At 40.8% G+C, this 17,709-nt stretch overlaps 1 protein-coding gene across 1 annotated transcript in view; it reads right to left on the reverse strand.

Moving 5' to 3' along the window:
* The window catches only part of LOC137640081 (uncharacterized), a 248,802-nt gene that overhangs the window by 39,060 nt on the left and 192,033 nt on the right, over nt 1–17,709 (reverse strand). Inside the window, exons 9-10 of the mRNA XM_068372535.1 lie at nt 11,158–11,283; nt 8,277–8,425 (exon numbers count right to left, since the gene is read on the reverse strand). Of these exons, the coding sequence (XP_068228636.1) occupies nt 8,277–8,425; nt 11,158–11,283 (275 nt within the window). The remainder of the gene's footprint in view (nt 1–8,276; nt 8,426–11,157; nt 11,284–17,709) is intronic.

Genomic DNA, 17,709 nt, shown 5'->3' on the forward strand with positions numbered 1-17,709 from the left:
AATCCTTGGGGCGTGCCTGCAATTAATGGGGTCTGGCCACCCCTATTATAAGCTTCTTAGGACCTCTTGAGACTTTTTACAGGAAACCTCAGCTTAGGGATCCTCTCGTCATAAGGCAAATTCAGTTCCTGAGAACATGTTGGGAAATATGTTATTTTTATTAGTAAAATAAATTTTTGAATATACTTACCCGATAATCATGTAGCTGTCAACTCCGTTGCCCGACAGAATTCTACGGGAGGGATACGCCAGCTATCACAATACTAGAAGGGGGTGTACTCACCAGCGCCACCTGTGGCCAGGTACTACAGTACTTCTTGTTGACACCTCCTCAATTTTTCCTCGGTCCACTGGTTCTCTATGGGGAGGAAGGGAGGGTCAATTAAATCATGATTATCGGGTAAGTATATTCAAAAATTTATTTTACTAATAAAAATAACATTTTTCAATATTAAACTTACCCGATAATCATGTAGCTGATTCACACCCAGGGGGGTGGGTGAAAACCAGTGTACAAGATTAAAGGATAGCTAAGTATCCCGTATTTCATATAATCAGTTATCTCAAATAACAATGAAATAATAAGTACCTGGTAAGGAAGTCGACTTGAACCGTTACTCTGCCTTTTTTAAGTTCGTCTTCCTTACTGAGCGCAGCGTTCCTCTTAGGAGGCTGAATCAACTCTAAGGTGCTAAAGTATATAGGGCTGCAACCCCTACTAAAGGACCTCTACACAACCTCTAACCCAGGCGCTTCTCAAGAATGAATTGACCACCCGCCAAATCAAAAGGATGCGGAAGGCTTCTTAGCCTACCGTAACAACCATAAAAACAACAATAAAAGCATTCAAGAGAAAGGTTAAAAAAAGGTTATGGGATTAAGGGAATGTAGTGGTTGAGCCCTCACCTACTACTGCACTCGCTGCTACGAATGGTCCCAGGGTGTAGCAGTTCTCGTAAAGAGACTGGACATCTTTAAGATAAAATGATGCAAACACTGACTTGCTCCTCCAATAGGTTGCATCCATTATGCTCTGCAGAGAACGGTTTTTATTAAAGGCCATCGAAGTAGCTACGGCTCTCACTTCGTGGGTCCTTACCTTCAGCAAAGCAAGGTCTTCCTCCTTCAAGTGAGAATGGGCTTCTCTAATCAGAAGCCTTATATAATACGAAACCCCGTTTTTGGACATGGGCCTCGAAGGTTTCTTGATTGCACACCATAAGGCTTCTGACTGTCCTCGAATAGGTTTTGACCTATTAAGATAAAATTTCAGAGCTCTGACAGGGCAAAGAACTCTTTCTAGCTCGTTACCTACCATGTTGGAGAGGCTAGGAATTTCAAACGATCTAGGCCAAGGACGTGAAGGAAGTTCATTCTTAGCTAAGAATCCGAGCTGTAAAGAACATGTTGCAGATTCGGATGTGAACCCAATGTTCTTGCTGAAGGCATGAACCTCACTGACTCTTTTAGCTGTTGCAAGGCAGACGAGAAAAAGAGTCTTGAGGGTAAGGTCCTTGAAGGAAGCTGACTGGAGAGGTTCGAACCTAGGTGACATAAGGAACCTTAAGACTACGTCTAGATTCCAGCCTGGAGTGGGTAAACGACGTTCTTTAGTAGTCTCGAAAGACTTAAGGATGTCTTGAAGGTCCTTGTTGGAAGAAAGGTCCAAACCTCTGTGGCGGAGAACTGAAGCCAACATACTCCTGTACCCTTTAATCGTAGGAGCTGAAAGGGATCTCTCATTCCTAAGATGTAATAGGAAGTCAGCTATTTGGGTCACAGAGGTATTGGTAGAGGAAACTGCATTGGCTCTACACCAGCTCCGGAAGACTTCCCACTTGGATTGGTAGACTCTACGAGTGGATACCCTCCTTGCTCTGGCAATCGCACTGGCTGCCTCCTTCGAAAAGCCTCTAGCTCTAGCGAATCTTTCGACAGTCTGAAGGCAGTCAGCCGAAGAGCGTGGAGGTTTGGGTGCAACCTGTCTACGTGAGGTTGAAGTAGAAGGTCCACTCTTAGAGGGAGAGTCCTGGGGACGTCGACCAGCCATTGTAGTACCTCTGTGAACCATTCTCTTGCAGGCCAAAGGGGAGCAACCAGCGTCAGCCGTGTCCCTTCGTGCGAGATGAACTTCTGAAGGACTTTGTTTATGATCTTGAACGGTGGGAATGCGTAAAGGTCAAGATGGGACCAGTTCAGCAGAAAAGCATCCACATGAACTGCTGCTGGGTCTGGAACTGGGGAACAGTACAAAGGAAGTCTCTTGGTCATGGAGGTGGCAAACAGATCTATTGTCGGCTGACCCCACAAGGTCCAAAGTCTGTTGCACACGCTCTTGTGGAGGGTCCATTCCGTGGGGATGACCTGATCCCTTCTGCTTAGGCGATCTGCTGAGACGTTCATGTTGCCCTGAATGAACCTCGTAACTAGGGTGAGGTTTAGACTTCTTGACCAAATGAGGAGGTCCCTTGCTATCTCGTATAGGCTCCTCGAATGGGTCCCTCCTTGCTTGGAGATGTAAGCCAAGGCTGTGGTGTTGTCGGAGTTCACCTCCACCACCTTGCCTAGCAGGAGGGACTTGAAGTTCAATAGGGCTAAAAGAACTGCTAGTAGCTCCTTGCAGTTGATGTGGAGCGTTTCCTGTTCCTCGTTCCACGTTCCCGAGCACTCCTGTCCGTTCAAGGTCGCGCCCCAGCCCGAGTCCGATGCATCCGAGAAGAGATGAAGATTGGGGGTCTGAATCACCAACGATAGGCCCTCCCTGAGAAGGAGATTGGTCTTCCACCACAAGAGAGTGGTCTTCATCTCTTTGGTGACTGGGATAGAGACTGCTTCGAGAGTCAAACCCTTGTCCCAATGAGCTGCTAGATGGAATTGAAGAGGGCGGAGGTGGAGTCTCCCTAACTCGACGAACAGGGCCAACGATGAAAGGGTCCCTGTGAGACTCATCCACTGTCTCACCGAGCAACTGCTCCTCTTCAGCATGCTCAGGATGCAATCTAGGGCTTGGCTTATCCTTGGGGCCGATGGAAAAGCCCGAAAATCCTGACTCCGAATCTCCATTCCCAGGTACACAATGGATTGGGAGGGAATGAGCTGGGACTTTTCTAGATTGACTAACAGACCCAGTTCTTTGATCAAGTCCAAAGTCCAGTTGAGACTCTCCAGACAGCGACGACTCGTGGAGGCTCTCAACAGCCAGTCGTCTAAATAAAGGGAGGCTCTGATGTCCGATAAGTGGAGGAATTTTGCTATATTCCTCATCAGATGCGTAAACACCATAGGAGCTGTGCTTAGGCCAAAACACAGGGCTTGGAATTGGTAGACAACCTTTCCAAAAACGAATCTCAGGAAAGGTTGGGAGTCTGGATGAATAGGAACGTGAAAGTAAGCATCTTTCAGGTCCAACGAGACCATCCAGTCCTCCTGCCTGACCGCTGCTAGGACCGACTTCGTCGTCTCCATCGTGAACGTCTGCTTGGTGACATAAGCATTGAGCGCGCTGACGTCCAGCACCGGTCTCCAACCTCCTGTCTTCTTGGCCACCAGAAAGAGACGGTTGTAGAAGCCCGGGGATTGATGGTCCCGGACTATAACCACTGCCTTCTTCTGTAACAGGAGCGACACCTCCTGGTGCAACGCTAGCCTCTTGTCCTTTTCTTTGTAGTTGGGAGAGAGGTTGATGGGAGATGTGGTCAGAGGGGGTTTGCGGCAGAATGGTATCCTGTAACCCTCCCTCAGCCAACTGACAGACTGGGCGTCTGCACCTCTCTTTTCCCATGCTTGCCAGAAGATCTTGAGTCTGGCTCCTACTGCTGTCTGGAGAGGAGGAGAGTCAGTTTTTGCCTTTAGAAGCCTTGGAACCTTTCCTAGACTTGCTCCTGGAAGAGTCTGGACGGGAGCTTCCTCGGCTGGGGGCTCTACCACGAAAGGGCGGAATAAACCTCGTAGCAGGAGTATCAGCCACTGGGGTGCGATAAGTCCTGGGGACTGAGGTAGCAACCTTAGTCTTACGAGCTGATGAGGCCACAAGATCATGGGTGTCCTTTTGTATCAGGGCCGCAGACAAGTCCTTAACAAGCTCTTCAGGAAACAGGAACTTAGAGAGCGGAGCGAAAAGGAGTTGAGACCTTTGACAAGGTGTGATGCTGGAGGAAAGGAAGGAACAAAGCTGCTCCCTTTTCTTAAGCACTCCTGACACAAACATTGAGGCAAGCTCGCCAGATCCATCCCTAATAGCCTTATCCATGCAGGACATTAAGAGCATGGCAGAGTCCTTGTCCGCAGGGGAGGTCTTCTTGCTAAGGGCCCCCAGGCACCAGTCTAGGAAATTGAACATCTCAAAGGCTCTAAATACACCCTTTAGGAAGTGATCTAGATCGGAGAAGGTCCAGCAAACCTTAGAGCGCCTCATTGCTGTTCTACGAGGAGAGTCTACCAAACTTGAGAAGTCAGCCTGGGCAGAGGCAGGTACTCCCAAGCCTGGTTCCTCTCCTGTGGCATACCAAACGCCCGCTTTAGAAGTGAGCTTAGTCGGAGGAAACATAAAGGAAGTCTTTCCTAGTTGCTGCTTAGACTGCAACCACTCCCCTAAAATTCTTAACGCTCTCTTAGAGGACCTTGCAAAGACGAGCTTAGTATAAGAAGACTTGGTTGGCTGCATGCCCAGCGAAAACTCAGATGGCGGAGAGCGGGGGGTAGCAGAGACAAAATGGTCTGGGTATACCTCTCTGAAAAGAGCCAAGACCTTACGAAAGTAAATAGGAGGCGGAGAAGACTTAGATTCATCCACGTCTGATGAGGGATCCAGGTGTGCAGCCTCATCATCAGAAACCTCATCACCAGAGTGTAGCGAAGTGAGAGGTAAGGTATGCTGAACAGCAGAGTCAGCACGAGCGGGAGCAAAAACGCTTGTGGTTTCATCCTCAAGTCTCTGCTGCTGAGGCAAAACCTGAGGTTCAGGCTGCAAAGGCTGGTCAAAAGGAGTAGCCGAAGGAAGGCGCATGGGTGGAGGAGGCTGACTCCTGGCATGAGTGTCTTGCCTTAAGGGTTGCGCTTGCTGTAAGGTGAGCGGATGCGCAGTAGCAAGTTCCTGAGGAACGAGTTGAGGTTCCTGAGGTGTGAGCTGCGAGAGTTGGGGTACAGGCTGCGCAGAACGCATTACTTGTCTCGCGAGTTGAGGTTCCTGAGGCGCAAGGCTAAGGTGTTGAGGCTCTCGCCTTGAGGAGGGTTGAGGTCGCTGGAGCGAGAGCTGAGGTGTCTACCTCATGGATGGGAGAGGTTGTTGTACCTCAAGAGAGTGTTGCCTCACTGGTGGAACCGCAAGTGGAAGCGGAGGAAGTAAGGTATAAGCTTCCTGTTCCCATTGCTGAGGTTGCCTTAAGGAAGGCGGAGGTAGCTGCACACCACTGGAAACTGGTAACTCAGTACGTGGTAAGGTATCCTGAGGAGCCTCAACATCGTACGCCTGGCAGGCAGGACTGCGGTTAGGCGGAGCGATCGCAGGAGGAGGTGTAACCTTCTCAGCCTGACACTCACGCATCAAGACCGCAAGTTGTGACTGCATGGACTGCAGTAGAGTCAACTTGGGGTCGGCAGACACTAAGGTCTGCTGAGGCAAAGCCTTAACAGAAGAGATCTGTTGCGGCAGCACCTTACTCCTCTTAGGAGGAGTGCCTTCAACTGATGACTGCGGCGAGTCAGAGCTGATCCAATGACTGCAGCCAGGTTGTAGAGCTCTTGAGGTCTGGACTCTGCGTTTGAGAGGTCTTGAGACCTGAGTCCAACGTTTCCTCCCTGACAATTCTTCAGCAGACGAGTAAAAGACGGGCTCAATCGTCTGCGGGTGGGAGTGACGGTCTCTGGAAGACACGCCCGCAACCACCGAGGATACTTCTGTGCGCCGATCAAGGCCTGCCGAACCCTTTTGCCCTTCGACATTGCTTCTCCCCTGGGCTTGGGAGCTTGCAAGAGGTCCCGGACTGGGAGGACGACTGGCACGCACAGAAGTACCCTCACGCACCACACTGACACTGACACTAGCACTTGGCACTGCACTGACACTAGCACTCGTCACAGCACTGGCACTATTACCACCCACTGCACTCTTGACCTTAAGTTCCTTGACTTCGGCCATAAGAGACTTATGATCACTAACCACCGACTCCACTTTGTCACCTAAAGCCTGAATGGCACGCAAAACAACAGACATATCAGGTTGAGGGCAAATAGTAGGTTCGGGGGTAGCCACTACAGGGGGAGGAAAAGGTAGGGGATCATGAGGTGAGGAAAAAAGTGAAGAGCGAGAAGAACTCCTCCTAACTCTCTCTCTCTCTAACTTGGTTGAATACTTAAGAAATCGGACAAAATCAAGTTCCGAAAGTCCGGCGCATTCCTCACATCGATCTTCCAACTGACAGGGTCTTTCCCTACAGTCAGAACAAGCGGTGTGAGGATCTACCGAGGCCTTCGGAATACGCCTATTACAAGACCTACATCGTCTATGGGGTGGGGCTTGTGAAATGTCAGACATCTTGAATCAAAGAGTTAGCCAAGTGGGGATTCCAAATCAAGCAAAAAGATCGTTAACCATTAATCAGTCTAAATAATAGCTATCTAAGCTAATATAGAAGTTTTCCAGTAAAGCGACAGCCGAAATCTGAGAGAAATACTTCACCAAAAGCCGTGAAAATACTCCAAGATCATAAGCGTATCCCAGAACGTCTTGCCGGAAGCACGACAGAGGAAAAATTGAGGAGGTGTCAACAAGAAGTACTGTAGTACCTGGCCACAGGTGGCGCTGGTGAGTACACCCCCTTCTAGTATTGTGATAGCTGGCGTATCCCTCCCGTAGAATTCTGTCGGGCAACGGAGTTGACAGCTACATGATTATCGGGTAAGTTTAATATTGAAAAGTAAAATTTCTTCATCCAACACTTTTGTCTTTTGACTTTGGGGAAAAGCTTTCTCAACTCCAGGTTCCCTCCAGCAGAATCGTCTTATAGAGCATGTGTGTTATTTCATCTTCATGTATGATTAGCTGGGGCATGGCTTGCTGTGTGTATTCAACAATCACTTGATTATGTATGTTGTTTGAAAATAAGGTTTTTGATAACTCTCGACATGAGATAATGAAGGAAGGTTCTCGCCGCCTAGGAAGAGATTCATCTCTAACTCCTGTCGGAAGGAGACTCAGCAATGAAGAATTCTCTTTCAGTTTCCTGTGGAAAGAAGCTTAGATCTCACACTGGGAGGGAGACCAATCCCTACAACAGTTACATGGAGATTCCCTTGAATATCTCTTGTCTAGGCAAAAGACATAGAGGGTGTGTGTCCATGTCTGCCTAGCTCATAAGAACGCCACCATAAGCACTCCCTCGTAACTCACAGTTACTGAGTACACACACAAATGGCAGTGAATTAAGGATAAAACACAAGTCAAGAGCACTACACACTAAAAGGTAAACAAAATGAATGTGAAGGCTCGATCATGGAGAGGAAGTGAAAGAACAATCTCTTCACTTCACGACCAGCAGTGTTGTGAGGAGATGTTGTGACCAATCTTCCACTTGCCCCCTACACATGCACTGTGTTTACCCAGTATGAAGCATGACGCAATAAACCAAATTTTGATTGGTCGGTCGTAGAAAACGTGATTAATAGTAACCCAATAGAAATGACTAAGAAGTTTGTATCTGCATAGGAATAAATAATAAAATACCAGTGCACTACTACTTTTAGATTGCTTTAAATCCTTTATTAATGTTATCTTATGATGTCAGATGTTTCCCAATCATTCATTAATATTAAGGTAATCAACTAGACTGCTGCATAGTTATGCACTTTGCTCACTGATTAAGCAAGCAAGATTGCTAGTAAACAATAGTAACAAATAAGAAGTTCACTAGAATATATTATTATTATGAATCAAGATACTGTACAGTACTTTAACAGGACCACTAGTTATATTTCTAATTCTCATAAGGCTTACCCAGATGAATATTTCCTAAGTGAAAGGTGAGGTAAAAGAAATTAGACAATGAGATGGAATGTGAACTAAGAGAATACTGTAGAAAAAAAAGAAAAATTAATGCTGTTGGGTCTGGATGATAATGCATAGAAGCTTTAATACCATCTACACGTACAGCTTCCATTCCTCTTGAAATGCTATAAAAAGGTAGACATTGAAGCCCTGTCAATATTACGAAAAAAAATGTTCTACAGAAGCCTCACTCCTAACAAATAAAAATATTGGTGATTCTGCAGAAACTACTTACTTGCAGAACGACAGTTGCTACATATAATCAGCGGTTCTGGTTTTCCTCCTTTATTTTTATTTTTGGTGCCAGTGCAGACTTTACAATGTGGTAATCCTTCACTCTTTTCCTCTTTGATTTCTGGTGCATCTGTAACATCAGGACCAGCTCTGAAAAAAATCAGGCAATAAGTTACTGTATATATCCGCATAAAGACAACCTTTTAATGAGACAATGTTGAATATTATGGAAAATTTTCAATGAATTTATATCATATCTGTTGTATATGACAACTGCTTAATTAGAAACCTATCTGTGTATAAGCTATCATTTGCAGCAGCAGATATAAAATATTAGTTATGTAATGTCATTACTAATGATATCTTACTTATAAATCAACATCATCATCATATCATCATCAGCATTGTTAGCTAAGCCACAACCCTAATTGGCAAAGCAGGAGGTTAAAAGCCCAAGGGCTCCAACAGGAAAAAATAGCTCAGTGAGGAGAGGAAATAAGGAAATAAATAAACTGCAAGAGAAGTAATGAACAATTAATATAAAATAACTTAAGAACAGTAACAACATTAAAATAGATTTTTCATATGTAAACTATAAAAACTTTAAAAACAAGAAGAGAAATATGATAGAACAGTGTGCCCAAGTGTACCCTCAAGCAAGCAACAGAACTGTTCTGCAAGACAGTGGAAGACCATGGTACAGAAGCTATGGCATTACCTAAGACTAAAGAAAAATGGTTCAATGTTGGAGTGTCCCTTCTCACAGAACAGCTGCTTACCATAGCTAAAGTCTCTCTCCTAATTTCACCAAGAGAAAAATAGCCACTGAAAACTTACAGTGCAGTAGTTAACCCCTTGAGTAGAGGAGAATTGTTAGGTAATCTTGTGTTGTAAGGTGTATGAGAACAGAGTAGAATGTGGAAAGAATAGGACAGACTACGTATTCAGTGTACGAATAGACAAATAAAAAATGAGCTACAACCAAAGATGGATCCAATGTAGTACTCTGGGCAGTCAAAAGACCTAATAACTCTCATGCTGCCTAAAACATATAACAACTTTTTGTTTATATTTCATCACCAATCATAACGAACAAACGAACATATTTACACATACTGTACTAATGATACTAATAGCTTTAAGTAAAGGTGATGTTATTACAAATATTTTACTTACTAAATCCTTAGAAATTCAAAATGAACTACATACAGTAAAGGCAATTCTATATAATGTTTTTCCTAAACACATCATCTAAAATGGAAACCATTGTTTTGTTTACAATTCATTGCCAATGTAAAAATATTTACCTAAACCTGTAGATTACTGTAAGCAAGATATATGAGCACTTGTTTATTGATTATGTTATTATGCAGCTATTTACTCATGTACTATGCTCTCTTTACCTCTTGGAACATTTCCAAATTACAGTATATATCTTTTGGAAGCCTTTTATTCTTTTTGAGTTATTTCTAATTACAAATTATTGAGTGCTGGGATTGCAAAACTTTATGGTAATTTTTTTTTCTTTTTTTTTTCTTCTTGACAGTTAATGTCTCTATTCAGTGAGTCCAAGGTACACTATTGATTTACCAAGACCTCTGATAGTTCAATAAACTTGATAATCTGGCAAGAATCTCGAGACAAGCGAGCCACATTCAGCAGTTTACATGCACTTACTTTATATCAAATTTCTTTAACTTCTAAGAAAGTGATTATGACATTGGAGGATAATCTTTGTACTAGAAAAATAATTTCTCCTTTTACCTTCCTGGTTGTAAAATCAGTTAAAGAATCCAAGAGACTCTGAAACAATATTTACTTTTTAGCTACTGATGCCTAGAAACAATTCATGAGGAATCTTGTTAGCAACCACCAATACTGTATGAAGTAATTTTTCAACATAAAATGTGAATGCTCCTGTGGCTACCTGAATACCAGTATTCTGGATTATATAAGTAAAAGAGCGACTCGCTGGTTACTGCTGTTAAACTACTCCAGATAGTAGGTTGGCCAGGGCACCAGCCACCCGTTGAGATACTACCACTAGAGAGTTATGGGGTCCTTTGACTGGCCAGACAGTACTACATTGGATCCTTCTCTCTAGTTACGGTTCATTTTCCCTTTGCCTACACACACACACCGAATAGTCTGGCTTATTCTTTACATATTCTCCTGTCCTCATACACCGGACAACACTGAGATTACCAAACAATTCTTCTTCACCCAAGGGGTTACTGCACTGTAATTATTCAGTGGCCACTTTCTTCTTGGTAAGGATAGAAGAGACTCTTTAGCTATGGTAAGCAGTTCTTCTAGGACACTCCAAAATCAAACCATTGTTCTCTAGCCTTGGGTAGTGCCACAGCCTATATACCATGGCCTTCCACTGTCTTGGGTTAGAGTTCTCTTGCATGAGGGTACACTCGGGCACACTATTCTATCTTATTTCTCTTCCTCTTGTTTTGTTAAAGTTTCTGTAGTTTATATAGGAAATATTTATCTTATTGTTACTGTTCTAATAATTTATTTTTTCTTGTTTCCTTTCCTCACTGGGCTATTTTCCCAGTTGGAGCCCCTGGGCTCGTAGCATCCTGCTTTTCCAAGTAGGGTTGTAGCTTAGCAAGTATTAATAATAATAATAATAATAATAATAATAATAATAATAATAATAATAATAATATACTGCTGCTGTTACTTATAAGAGATATACTCAAGTACCTCACAAGACTAACAGTATTTGAATTAATGGATATGGTGGATTATTTTACTAATTTCTTCATTACTAGCTTTACTTATTGAATAACTTTAAATTTCATTTTAAAACTCCTTCCTATCAAATCTTAAAATACCAATAAAAACTACCAAATGCTCTAATAACTTACAAGGGAACAATAGGTGCATCATCTTCCGAATCAGAACCTGCTCCATCTGAACCTAACGAGTCACTGGTCATGGGTGCAGACATCACTGTGTTCAAAGGCATTGACTTTAGAGCTCCTGCTGTATACCTGGAAAAAAATATCAATAGTTCTGTAATGGAAGATAATGATTTTAACATCTTGCAAAAATCTAAATTGTATAAACTTTAAAAACTATTGAGGAATTTTCATTCCTAATAAAACTACAAGTATTGAACTTTTGAGTTTGAGATGTTTCTAATGCTTAACTACAAACTATTGAAAGAGTTCTTTTAATGGCTACATAAAAGGTCTTGCTTCATGTTTTTTGGGATTAATCATAATTTCATAGTGCTACAACCACAAGGCTACCACAGGCTGTTCCTTTTACCTGCCTTCAAGTTTTCACCAAAAGTGAGTTTTATCAATTCCATGTTTTTACTAGATTGTGGTATTCAAACAAAGTTTATAATAACTTTTTTCTTATCCTTACTGTAATTTATCCCAATTTATGTTAAAATATGCGAAAAGTTACAAAATTATACAGCATGCATTCGATAACAAGCTCCTGTCGTTGACTTCAGCGGGTGCTGTTATCAAATATTGACTTACCCTCACAATACTTTTTAATATTTTTATTCTTTAACATTATTTAGTGATAAAACATTTAACTAAGGGAGAAATTTAGGTTAGTAAATAAGTTTTAATTCACATTACAGTACTTGGTAATTATCGAAAACAATGATGCTATTCGGACAAAACACTTGCAACCAATCAACTTATAGGAAAAATTTCCAAGTACAAGGGCACCCGTGCGAGTTAGTGCAAATCCGCCAATTCAAAAAAGCTGAGTATAGGTAACAGGAGAACCTAAATCCTAGTATGGGATATGTTGTGTCAACATATTCCTAGCTATTGTAAGAAATAGGTTTAAATAAATTCCATCCATCGCACCCCTTGCCTGGGAGGATGGGAAGGTACTTCTCAACAGATCCTACAATAAATTAAGGTTATTCAGGTAACAAAGTTTCCCTGCACCTGACCTCTGGTCTGGCCTATTAAAGCCACGACCACTGCACCCCAAAGAAAGGGAAAGAAAGAAAGGGTAAATAGCTTGTCATTCTACCTTTCCTTCTAGGCTAATGACAAAAATGCTTTCTTACACTGTCCAAGATGAATTTGTCTAGTTAGAGCGCTAGGCTAGTTACATAACCTTACGAGCAACCACCTCAGGATCTAGGGTAAACATGCACACAGACTTAGGGGTATATACCGACAGACAGTGGTTGATAAACAATGTCTGGCGTTAGCAATACTACAGCCACTGACAGGCTCTTCCTGGATACTAAACAGAACTTGATATCTCTAACTTTATAAGCCCTTGCCAGAGTTGCACCTCCAATTGGTTGAGTTATGGCAAACCTAATGGTCTCCCAACGTTAGAGGATAACAAGCTTTTGGATATCTTTCTGTTTATCCTGCAGGTGCCAAGAAAAGTCTTTAGAGATCAGAACTGGATTGCAGATTCCTCTTAAAATAGCACAGTGGAGCCTTACTAGACAGAGAAGCCACTCATTCTGAAGCCTGCTGAATGCCTCCTAAAAAGAAATAGAGAGGGACTCAAACCCAGTATTGTGGGCAGCTGGGTTTTAGCCATGAACTCAGGAGCAACCTAAGGAAACCTTTCATCCTTCAGAATTACTAGTGATATATAGAATGTCAAAAGCTTTGAAACTTGCTTCACCAAAGCTAAGGTTTGCTGAAAGACCATCCAGAGCTGCCGCAACCCCAATTGGGATTAGTAATAGGGATGGGCAACCAATTTTCTTGGGGTTGTGAAGACATGATAATAATCTAAAGGGGATTTGGCTGATATCAGTGGATTAAGAGGATTTGGTAGGCTTTTCCCAAACCTTTCCACATTCTGACCTGAGGCAGTACAGTAATACCTTGAAATACGAGCACTCCAACATACGAGCATTCTGAGATCCGAGCAAGCCTCCTAGCAAAATTTTGCATTGAGATACGTTCACAATCTTAAGATACGAGCACGCTTACTGATGCTAACAATAAATAGCCAAGCGCTTTGGAGTACTCTAAGCCCACATCACTTGTTCATTTCAGATAATCATAAACTTCGGTCCACATCTCCTGTGTTGATTTTCTATCATTAATGTGATTTTAACAGTGTATTTGTAAACATTCTTCATAAGTGATGGGTCCTAAGAAAGCGAGTGGTAACATTGGTAGTAAGAAGAAAAAACATATTATGATGAGAAACATGAGCGTGGTGTCCACGTGAGTGAGTTGGCATGCCATTACCAAACAAGTACATCAACAACATGTACAATCCTCACATAGGAAAGAGACATAAATAAATAAAAGTGAAAAAAAAAATAATAGATAAAAATAAAAAGGTAAAAAAAAAAAAAAAAAAAATAAGCTAAGTTCAATTAAGTCAATTTCAAATGTTACGCCATGTGTGAGGAATAGTAAATACGGTGCCATCCAAGTCCATCTCCTCCCTTTCCTCCCTCCGAACCTCCTCTGCACATACCACCATTAGCCGCTATTGTCTGTCTCGAAGGTAAGAACTTCATAATAAAACGACATTTTAATGCATATCACAGTATCATTTACAGTATATCATTTTGTGGATGTATGTGAAGTATGTTTATACTGTACAGTATAGTAATCAAAAACATATTTTTCCATTGTTATTATCATTGATTTCAGTGTTTTTAGAGGGCGAGAATAGATTAAATATTTTTTGGTTATTTCATATGGGAAAAATTGAATTACGATACGAGCAAATTGACATACGTGCTCGGTCCAGGAATGAATTATACTTGTATTTTGAGGTAGTACTGTACATATAATACAAATATAAAAAAGAAAAGATAGAATGACCATATGCAAACTGAATTTTTCCTCTTCTTTGCACCTTTTGCAAAGAATATTCTCAGAACATTTTGTACTGAGTATGTTTATTATGAAGGATTATTTCTGTAGGAAGTATTTAAAGGGCCTTACCTGTAAAACTGGAAATTCTGTATTTTATACTTTGTTCCATCTACTGTATAGTGTTTTGGATATGTATGTATGTATGTATGTATGTATCTATACAGTAGACCCCCAGGGTACGGCGTCCCCAGCTTACGTTTTTTTCACGTAGCGGTGTGGAATACGATGTTTTTTCGTCCCCTCGTTATGACATTTTCCCCACTTTACTGCATCGAATTCCAAAATTCAAACCTGGTGGTTTTTACGCATACGACTGTGCGAGTCACTTTCCTACCACCATGCTCATACGTCACTGCATACGTCACTAAGAAGCTGGTCTGCTATTGGTCAGCGTCACGGCCTCACTAAGATGCCGATACGCTATTGGCCGAAATCCCTCCTACAATGCCTGAGAGAGATGCTGCCTCAGTCTCTCTCTTTGTTAATTGCAGGTTCAGTTCAGAATCTTGTGTGCTTCGTAAAGACTTGATCTTGCGTGAGTGCTTGCGATATCGTATTTTTTGTGCATTTTAGTACTTAATTCCAACTTTAATTCGTTAGCCATGGGTCCCAAGATTGCTGGTGATGTTAAAGGGAAAAGTAGGAAGATGATTACTATGGAAACGAAGCTGGAGATACTGGGGGTGTATTCGAGAAATACGAAGAAGGCATGTGCATGGGGTTTGTTGTCGATGAGGCTGACGTCGAGAACCTTATCGAGGAGCACAGGGAGGAGCTTACGACTGAAGACTTGAAGGAGTTGGAGGCAATGCAGTTGACCATCATTCAAGAAGAGCACAGCTCTAGTGGTGGCGAGGACGGGGGGAGACTGAAGAAACGACATCGGCAGAAATAAGGGAAGCTATCAGTTGGTATGAAAACCTTATGAGATTCACTGAAAAAAAAAAACACCCAGAAATACTTCACACAGGTCGTCTTCTGGAGTGTTAATGATAAGTGTATGAGTCATTTTAGAAATATTTTGAGGAGTCGTCAGAAACAGGCTTCTTTGGATAGATATTTCTCCAAAAGAGAAGTGCCAGAAAGCAAAGATGATAAGTGATTCCATTAAAAAAAGCTAAAAAAAGAGTAATTTTTTAAGTTTAAAAAAAAAAATGAAAAAAATTTCAATAGACAAAAAAAAAAAAGCATTTAATTTTAAGTGTTTAATAGTAAGAATATATTCATTATAGTGTACATAACATAATTAGCATTGATACATTTTTATATCTACCGTCTCCTCCCCCCTCAGCCTCCACCCACTACCAGCTCAAGTCACGTCACTCCAAAGGTAAATAAAATTTAATTTTTCCTTTACAGTATAGTATATAATTTTTTTTATACCTGTAATGTTATTTAATTATATACTGTACAGTACATGTATATTATATAAGTATACTGTAGTACAATGCTTACTATACTATTTTGTTACATACTAATTTTCAATGTTTTTACCCGGAGTTTTGCACGCATTAGCTATTCTATTGCCCGCCATACGACATTTTCACCATACGATACCAACTCTGGAACAGAGTAATGTCATATGGCGGAGGTCTACTGTGTCTATCTATCTATCTATCTATCTATCTATCTATCTATCTATATATATATATATATATATATATATATATATATATATATATATATATATATATACACACACACACACACACACACACACATATATATATATATATATATATATATATATATATATATATATATATATATATATATATATATAATGTATATGGTTAAAGAGTTTGTATCTGGCATGTGTGTCACTGTGCTAACAGTATGCTTAAACTAACAATGAATTTGTATTTGGAAAGTTCTAAGTATGGAGTTTTGTTATATTTAAGATTGTTGTAAATTTGATTATTTAAGTTTATAAGTTTTTTATTTATGTATGTGCATAAAAGAAAGTTTTTGGTGTCTGAATTATCTATTAATCATGTTTAAGATAATGATATTCCTTTAATGTTAATTAGAAACCTCAGTATTAAATCATATACAATATGCCAAAAATATGACAAATTCGTAGATAATTTGTATTTTACCTAACTATACAAACCTAAGCTATTTAATAGGAGTAATATGGGGTACTACTTTCGGCGTAGCTGTAATGACGAGCTATTAAAATTCAATGAGGGCTTACTACCCCACGCTGCTAGTTAGCGGGGGTAGGGGAGGGTAGCTTGCTACCCCCCCCCCCCCCCCTCACACACACATCTGTGCTTGAGCTCACTTTGCTTGGAGGTAGGACTTCAAGGGGGATAAGGCTGGCGGGCAAGTTTGATTAAATAGCTAAGGTTTGTATAGTTAGGAAAAATACAAATTATCTACGAATTTGTCATATTTTTGGCATACTGTATATGATTTAATACTGAGGTTTCTAATTTACAGTTAAAATATTGTTAACAAACTCAAACAGTTGGGAGTGGGTGGGTCATTTCTTAGCATCATTATTGAATTTTTAAGTAATAGATCGCAAAGAGTTGTTGTTGATGGGCACCATAGTGAGTATAGGAATGTGATATCTGGTGTTCCTCAGGGAAGTGTTTTCTTGGCCCATTACTTTTCATACTATATACAATGACATGTGGTTTGGTCTAGAAAACAAGCTTGTTGGATATGCAGATGATGTTACTCTCTTTGCATTAATTCCATCTCCTGAATGTAGATCTGGGGTTGCTGAATCCCTTAATAGAGATCTAGCTGAAATTAGTGCATGGTGCAAATTATGAGGTATGAAGTTGAATCCTAACAAAACTCAAAGTATGATTGTAAGTAGATCAAGGACCATGACTCCTCAAAATATGGATCTCAGCATTGATATTGTTTCTTAACTTTGAATGACACTTTTAAAATTCTAGCGCTGATTCTTGGCAGCAAATTTAGTTTTGAGAAACACATTAGGTCTCTGTCTTCTTCAATTGCACAAAAATTGAATCATTGAGAGAGTCTTTCAAGATTTTTGGTGATCAGTCTATTCTGAAGAAGTGTTTTAATTCTTTTATTTTACCTTGTTTCGAGTATTGTTCTCTTATCTGGTCTTCAGCTGCTGATTCTCATCTTAATTTGTTGGACAGAAACTTAGGGTCTATTAAATTTCTTATTCCTGATCTAGATATTATTCTCTGGCACCGACGTTCAATTAGTTCTTTATGTATGTTGCATAAGATTTTTCATGATTCTGACCATCCTTTACATTCAGATCTTCCCAGACAGTTCCATCCTGTTCGTAATACTAGGTATGCAGTTAATTCTAATAGTCATGCCTTCTCCATCATGAGGCTTAATACTACACAGTATTCTAGAAGGTTAATTCCAGCTGTGATCAAGTTGTGGAATGATCTTCCTAATCGGGTACAGTAGTTGAATCAGTAGAACTTCAAAAGTTCAAACTTGCAGCAAATGTTTTTATGTTGAACAGGCTTATATAAGTCCTTTAATAGTTTATATATCAAATATCTGTTTTAATATTGTTAATGTTCTTTAAAATATTCTATTTTAATTTTTCATCACTTTTTA

This window comes from Palaemon carinicauda, chromosome 4, assembly GCF_036898095.1.
Source record: "Palaemon carinicauda isolate YSFRI2023 chromosome 4, ASM3689809v2, whole genome shotgun sequence".
NCBI classification, from domain to species: domain Eukaryota; kingdom Metazoa; phylum Arthropoda; class Malacostraca; order Decapoda; family Palaemonidae; genus Palaemon; species Palaemon carinicauda.